General features: G+C 48.7%; 1 protein-coding gene across 1 annotated transcript; it reads left to right on the forward strand.

The window, feature by feature from the left end:
- The first annotated feature begins 326 nt into the window (after positions 1-326).
- On the forward strand, positions 327-4,749 carry LOC142786779 (endothelin-converting enzyme homolog). Its single transcript, XM_075884421.1, has 3 exons — positions 327-443; positions 542-778; positions 2,395-4,749. The coding sequence occupies exons 1-3, from the start codon at positions 327-329 to the stop codon at positions 4,474-4,476; spliced, it is 2,436 nt and encodes an 811-aa protein (XP_075740536.1). The 3' UTR covers positions 4,477-4,749.
- The last annotated feature ends 3,169 nt before the right edge of the window (positions 4,750-7,918 follow it).

Raw genomic sequence — 7,918 nt, forward strand, 5'->3', positions numbered from 1 at the left:
GCCCGCAAAGGCCGGCGCACACCCTGCGGCTCGTATCACTCAACAGGTTATTTATAAGAGCGGTATCATCGCGGTTTCGCCAAATAACGACTCTACCACCAACCTTCTTTCCCTTTCGGATGCGCCTAATAAGTGGTTACGTGGTCCAGAGCCTCTCATCTACACAAGAGCAAGTTGCCCTCACCCACTCTCTATCGCTCTCTCGGATGCGTAGATGATCGCCGCTTTTTTTTTAAACTGCCATTTGGCACGCAAGACATGCATGGGCCAACGGGCCCAGGCTATAGGCGGTGGTGGTTCCGCGGTCATGGCAGCAAATAAAGACGATGACAACGATTACAAGCCCGGGAGTCGCGTGCCCACGTGAGGCGCGATCTAGACCGGGTGTCGCGAAAGAAGAAATACAAGTGTCGAGGCCGCTGCGGTTGTTCGTGCACTCCGAGGTGATCGGTGTTCCTCGCGCCTCGGGGCGGGTTCTGCACGGCCCCATCCCCCGGAGGCCCTCCGATTAGCCGTGTCACTTGCAGAGACCAGGCCGTAGCCACGGCTTCTGCTCCTGCTAGACGTTGTCTCCGTTCCTTCGCGGCTACTGGAAGTCATCGACTTGGTTTCGGCTTCGCGGCCACCTCGATATAGCCGGCGGCTTTCGTTTATACGCGCAAGGCGCCGGGAGGTCGTCGTGAAAGCGGTGTCCCTGGCTGCTACTAAGAAAACCAAGAACGCGAGCAAGGGTGCCAATGAACGACGTGAGTTGCCCCGCCGTAGGCGATTCGGCATGGTATCGATCGTATAACGTTATGCACTACAGGCATAAACTATATCGATAGATTTGATAGTGCGTGCTGTCAAGGAAGTCTTATGTTCCATCACAATTCGAGGTAGATGGCTCTCGTTTGCAGATGACTCTAGCGCTAACGGATAGCTGGTCTAGTTAATTCGAATTCATAGCAACGTATGAACGGTGCAAAAAAAATGCAGACAAAATTTCGGGAAGTGGAGACTTCCTATCCAATCACGCATCGGTTTCGTCGACTGGTTGAAGCACTGTCCAAACAATGTTATTCAACTCGGAAGTGCAGTATGGAATAGTTCATTTCAGCACTGATTTATGGCTTTCATAACGCCTATAAGCAAAAGCCGGAGCAGGTGCACAGGCATAATTTTTTTCAAAAGGGGAGAAGTAGGGGGGGAAGGAGCACTATTTTGATCTGAAGTGGGGTCCAGATGGTCAATTGGTTATTTTGCGCTCTCTATGACATCACAAAAAAAATCGCGGAGGGGAGCGGGGGGTGCACGGGTACTGTGTGCCGCCCCTTGGCTACTCCACTGAGCTGAAAATGGCAGAGTGAATGAAAGCGTGCAGCAAGTTGATAGGCTGTTGGTCCACTATTACGATAGCTAGGGCAACCTAAGCACAACCCAGGAGCAATGTGCTATGCAGCAGATAAGCTGACTCTGCATGCACCCTGTTAAACCTGCGAGCAGTAGTATCACGCACGTAACGAAGCTAATATGTAATGTCTAATCACTATATGAACACATTCGTAACATAGGCTTGACTGCTTGGAGAAGTCGTGTAGAGTGCATGCCGATATAAAGTGCGCTGCCATTGATCCTGGTAATCTTCTGTCAACGCCAGTGACGACAGTCCTTACGATAGTGAAGAACGCGTCATTCAGACTAGTGTGTCGCAAAGAGTGCAAAAAATACCACGCCTTCTCTCATGTTTATACACTAAGTGGAGCAGGTAATCTTACTGAAGAATACGTAACGTGCCTATATATGCAAGCGTAACAGCAGATTGTATACAAGCAGCGTCCCTTTATAAGTTAGTGTCTGCGCAACTAGCCCAGGCGTATTGTAGCATCAGTTACAAAACGTGGATTACTTTTCACTCCTGTCTCATACAGATAACTTTTATCCAATGTTATTAAGGTCAAAAGGTACTGATAAGAACTTCCAACACACCGTCTTGTTCAGCCATGCCACACGTTCACTGAATTTTTGTGTCCAATTAATGTAGCCAAGTAACGAACGCAACTGCAGAACGTATAGGATGACTTTTTCGACGGGTTCCCAACAGAAAATTAGGCAAGGGAAAAATAGGCGACAGTAATAGTTGTCTTTAACAGTAGCGTGATACTTATGACGTATATTTAATTGAAATAAAGTGGATGAAGAATAACTCTTTGTCGGTGGGACATGAACCCACAACCATCGAATTGTTTCTTGGAATCATTTCGTTGTACCTAACGTCATGCTTACTGCGATAGTTCCTAGCATGGCGACATGACAGGTGCGACGTGAGGAGTGCACTGTTTTATGTATCCCATAGTCACAACCGTCCTTTTTCGACAATTACCGCAGTACGTTTTTTTTTGTTCGTCCACGCAGACCACCGAAAACTGGACCCGGAGACTGCTCCGGCAGCGGGTTGTTCGGCTGACGTTCGCCTGCAGTACGGTGTTCGGCCTAATGGCGAGCGGAGTGGTCATGACCGTTCTCGCCTACAAAGGCAGTCTGCCCGGATTCCACAAGTTCTCCATAAGAACATGCCACTCTGCCGACTGCCTCTACGTGTCCGAGATGATCAGGGCCTCCGTCAACGCGTCGGTCGACCCGTGCCACGACTTCTACCAGTACGTCTGCGGCTCGTACGCTGAGGCGCGTACGGTAGACCGGCTTATCGCGGTGTCTATACGTACTAACAGCATATTCAGAGCGCTGCTGAGTGCCTCACTGGCGAACAGGACTACGCCACCGGCTTCTTCGGCTGGCCGTAAGGCCAACACTCTCTACAAATCCTGCCTCGATGTAGTTGCCAAGAAGCAAAATGACATGCCCGTGCTCACAAAGTTCCTGGGCACCCATGGTTTAGACCTAAGCTCGCTGAATACGAAAGAAAGTTCCTTGGAAGTCATATTCCGTCTATATTTTCAATACGGCATCACGGCTGTCTTCGCGTTCAACCTGGCGGAGTTCATAACGAGAGACTTCAAGCGTGAACTCCTGTTCCGAATCGACAAGAACCTATTGATCTGGTACAAGTATCGCGCGGAACTGATAAATATGGGGTCTATCGGATACTTCATGGGCGTGTTCTTGAGACAATATGGAGACCAAGTGAAGGCAATCGCACAGACCGTTTACAACACAGAGAACAAGGCTCAGCTAGTAATGGAGCAGGTCTCCTCGCGCTTTGTCCCAAATGCCACCGATTTTTATTCGGTGCAGATAAGCAACATCGGCACTTTCACGCCGAACACAGTGAGTCGCGAGGAGTGGACGCGCTTGATGCTCAAGTACGCTGGTACGCTGTACACGGCTGACGATAGCATTCTCGTCGAAAAGCGAGCTCTCGCCTACCTGCAGGCGCTCTACGCTACCATAGGAGCAAGTGGGCTCAAGCTCCTAGTTGCCTGGACTGTGCTTCGCTCCTATGCCAGTTACGTAGATGTGTCTGTGGCTACTTTCTTCTACGAGGATTACAAGCATGAATGTCAGATGCGAGTAGACAGGCTCATGCCCGTGGCTTTCCACGCCCAGCAGCTGTTCGCGGTGGCGCCTCCTGAATCCACGCGAACGGCTCGCGAAATCGCCTTCAACGTCAGGGAAGGTGCCAAGACGATGTTCACCGACTCCGTCTGGCTCGACAACTACGCCAGAGCGGTGGCCTTAAGCAAACTGTCGGGCATCGTCTTCCACATGGGCTACCCTGATGACCAGGACTCGCAGGCGGCCCTGGACGCCTACTATGAAGACCTGGCCTATCCATCGGATCGACCATTTCTGAACGCGTGGCTGAACGCCTCGCGTCACTACCTTCGCAAGCTGCTTGACAAAAACACGGCGTTCATGTTCGCCGTGGACGAGGTCAACGCCTTTTACAACACAGGCGCCAACCAGGTCGTCGTTCCCGCGGCGTTTCTGCAACGTCCACTTTACTTTAGAGACGGAGTAGCCTCATTCAACTACGGAAGCCTAGGTCACGTCATCGGCCACGAGATAAACCACGCGTACGATGTCCGGGGCATCAACGTGGACGAGAAAGGGTTCTTGGTCTCTTGGATGCTGCCTTCGTCATTGGAACGCTACAAGGAGAGCACCCGCTGCCTGCGGAAGGAGCACGAGAGCGTCCTTGCCTGGCGCTCGATGGTTCTGGTGGACGACCTCGACTCCGAGAACATCGCCGATTTCGCGGGTGCCCGCGCGGCGTACGAGGCATTTCGCAGTCTCCCGGGAGAAGAGAAGTTCGCTCGGGTACCGGGACCTTTCTATCCTGAGCAGCTTTTTTTCATCGCCTTCTGCCTGAAATGGTGCGAGAGCCATTTCAACCCTAGACGCAGGGAGGGCAGGTATGCCCCGGGCTTCGGAAGATGCGTGGTGCCCCTTCGTAACATGCGCGAGTTTGCGGACGCTTTCCACTGCGAGCGCAACACGCGCATGAATCCGGAGAGCAAGTGTTCCTTCTGGTGAACGCTCAAGCAACCACAGCCGTCCTATGCGATGCATACGGTGATAAACCCGCATACACACGTCTTGCTTCCGAACAGTGCCATAGTGACTTCTGTATAGCCATGCACGCTTTCAGGCTTGTCTCATTATGTTGCTAATTCACTTAATTATGGTTACGAATTATAATATGTTTCGACAGTGTGTAATGTGTTGCATGCTTCCTGCCAAGCGCTTTCAATGCTCCCCTTTCTTCACCCCCCTCCTCTCATCTACGTTCCCGGTGTTAACGTGCGTCTGCTTTGTAGAGAGGTCACGCGCAGTGAATTCCAAGTCTTGACTCCCGGAAGTCACGCTTCATTCCTCGAATTTCTTCGTCGCTCACTGTGCTCGTTGCACGGCAAACATAATTTTATGCCGCTTTCAATTCATCTGAGAGAGATCGAATAATCTGAAAAATTCTGTCGGGCACGCACTTTCACCCGGTTCTTTCCGGCTGCCCTGTTCAACAATACACTTCGTCGTCGCGCTTTCTTTAACGCCTACCCATTTATCCTCATAAATCGCGAACATCGTGCAGACGCAATATTGCTCGATGCACGAGTACGAAAAAAGGTGCCGCGCTATTACTCCAGACACGTTCTCGAAATTATCATCAAACGCATTTGGGTGCGCCAGCTGTTGATGTTCGACACGCCACTGAATTTCGAAAACACTTACCTCCACATGCAATATACCATTTTTTTCAGCATTCTAAAGATAGCTTTTCTGCTATGCAGAATGAACAAGGAATCGCCGATAGTCACTTACAACGAACAGCCAGTTCAAGCGCAACTTTCCTACGCTAAGATGTGGAAACTGTGGAGTCGGCTGTCTTATAATAAGCGTGTATAGTAGACAAGCCCCTGCACATTCAACTAGGACCGCATCATGGTTTGAAGCATAGCAGAAGCAGCCATTAATTTAGCAAATATGCAGTGCAGAGAAGCTCACAAACGAATTATGAAAAAAGTCTATCAAGTTATCCAGATATCCCGACGCCACGTATTCGCGATATCTCGCGAGATCATTTTGTATCTCGCTTAATGCCGTATCTGTTTCCAATGGAGACAAGTTGGCGGCAAATGTAGATGTCTGCATATCAATTGACTTTGTTGATGTCATGGACATTCGCTTATATCATGGGTGCAAATACATACGTATCCACGTGTAAGTCATTACAACAGGGCTAGTAATGAGTCACTCGTTTCTTGCCCAGCAACAGCAGTATGGACACGTGCTGCTATGATATTACTAAACTGCCATCGAGTAATCTTGCGTTGAAATCTATTAGCGCATGGCGTAGCTAAATGAATGTGTGGCGTCAGAAGCTGTGGAGGTGCAGACAACTGGCTTCCTTGATTAAATGCCACAGCCATGAAAACTCCGCGGTAAATTCGCGCAAGCGTCGATGACCTAGCCCCCGTTGCTTAAGGCTTGCAAATTTACGCTTGTTTTTTTTTTTTTTGTGTTCTCACGCGGTCGCGTTAAAGGGCTTATTTCGAAGAAATTCCGGCGTCGAAGTCATAGGCTGTGAGTAAAAAATCATCGTGTTCGTGTTCGAAAAGTCGTAATTGATGCGAATAAAAATAAGTACCACAAACTAAGATCTAACCCTGGCCATTGGTATGACATACAAATGCTCTACTACTAAGCCACGTTATTGCTCGAAACAGCTTTGCTGAAAAAAAAGAAGAAAAAAAAAGCAGTATGAATGCCATACCGTCATAAAATGGAGCGAGTCTTGGCACATGTAATCTTGCTTGTCAGAAGCGCAGAATCTGACCAAGCGTGAAAGCTTGTAGATAACGCAACAAATTGGTGTCTGAAAGGCCCTGCGCAATACAAAGCGCTCGGACATATTTATTCATAATCCATTCTCTCACTTCCATTCTGTCACTGCCTCTCCAATGTGTTGTTTGTTGTTTGTTTTTCCTTGAAACTTATTTCCGCCTTTCGCTTTCTTTATTTCGCTCTTCCTCCTCGTTTCTGTGCCATGCTTTCCTCTCTCATCTTTTTCCTCACCCGTACTCGAATCTCTCCATCTCCCCCTCACCTTTCTCTCTTATATCCTCGTAATATAATGCCACTAACAAAGGCTATGCTATGCTTTGCTAACGTGGCTGGGTAGCCGAGTGGTTGGGACGCTCGCCCGCGGAGCGTAGGTGCACGGGTTCGAATCTCCTTTCACGAAGAAATACTTCCCCCAGGAATTTTTTTTCTTCGTTTCTTTTTTTTTCTCTCTGAACTCGTGGTCTCATACGTTTGAGTTAAGGCATCCTGCGAAGGAAACGTCTTCACACGTGTTGTTGTGGATGAGAAGCAGCAGTTGAAGACGAGGACAATAAAAGCACGTGTTGCTTCGCGATGCTAATAATTCTCTGTTTCTGACAGAGAGACAACGCTCGGAGAGCCCCTCAGATAAAATAATCATGACGTCCGCGGGCGCAGACGCGTGTGCCACAGAAATCGGGCAAATCCAACTAGTCCCCACTGATGCGCTAAAACCGCAAGAGAAGACCGAAGGGCGTCCAACATCAATCAAGGTTTCGGGAAAGACGTAACCAATAATTGGAAGTCAATACTAAACTGTAGAATTGGAAGTATTGGCCCAGTGATAAAAACACAAGCCACACACGTCTCAGCTTCACTGGTTGCCCACCTGTACGGGGTGCTTGAGTGATGATTTTTTGTCATTGTTCCTGAGTTTTCATCTATTCACGCATCATGCGCACACGACTCGCCACTGTCGCATAATGCGGAGTGTATTATTGGCAATGCCAATTTTATTTTAAGAGCAGGGTGTGCAGAAAAAGATTCATTGCAACTTTCAGGGTGTGCAGGCAAACTCTACACACAGTAGATTGGGACGCCGAGAAGCGTTTGTGCGAATCCGGGCCAATACGTGTCGTCTGTTCGCACTCTAAGAAAGTTACAATTGAACTGTTTTAACTAAACCTACTGTCTACTTTCTTGCGGAATAAGCTTGTCCTTTTAGGGGCGAAACTCCTTACAGTGACACCCGTTCGTCCCCCGTAGTATGTAACAAGTATAACATTTTGACCTCCAAGGTGGTGCTGGTGAGAGACTTCTTCTGTGCGTTGTTGAACAATAAAAAATAGTACTCAATGTACATGTCAATGGCTGCTAATGGAAAATGAGAGACAGGAGCATTCGGCTTTTAGTTAACGCGCAGGCTGCGATCACCATTAGCAGCCATTGTCATGTACATTGAGCACTATCTGACAAGAAAGGGTTGCTACGTTATACTCGCTGGGTGTAACCTCTTTAGCTTTAGAAAGGTATAGCGAGCGTTGAGCCGCAGTGCCATGAATACAATGAACTTGTATATACCATGAATGAACTCGAGGTGGTTAAAAATGGGATGTAGATACGAAGCGCAAGCCGTAAGAAAGTAAAAGCCGAA

This window comes from Rhipicephalus microplus, unplaced genomic scaffold (genome assembly GCF_043290135.1).
Source record: "Rhipicephalus microplus isolate Deutch F79 unplaced genomic scaffold, USDA_Rmic scaffold_32, whole genome shotgun sequence".
Lineage (NCBI taxonomy): Eukaryota > Metazoa > Arthropoda > Arachnida > Ixodida > Ixodidae > Rhipicephalus > Rhipicephalus microplus.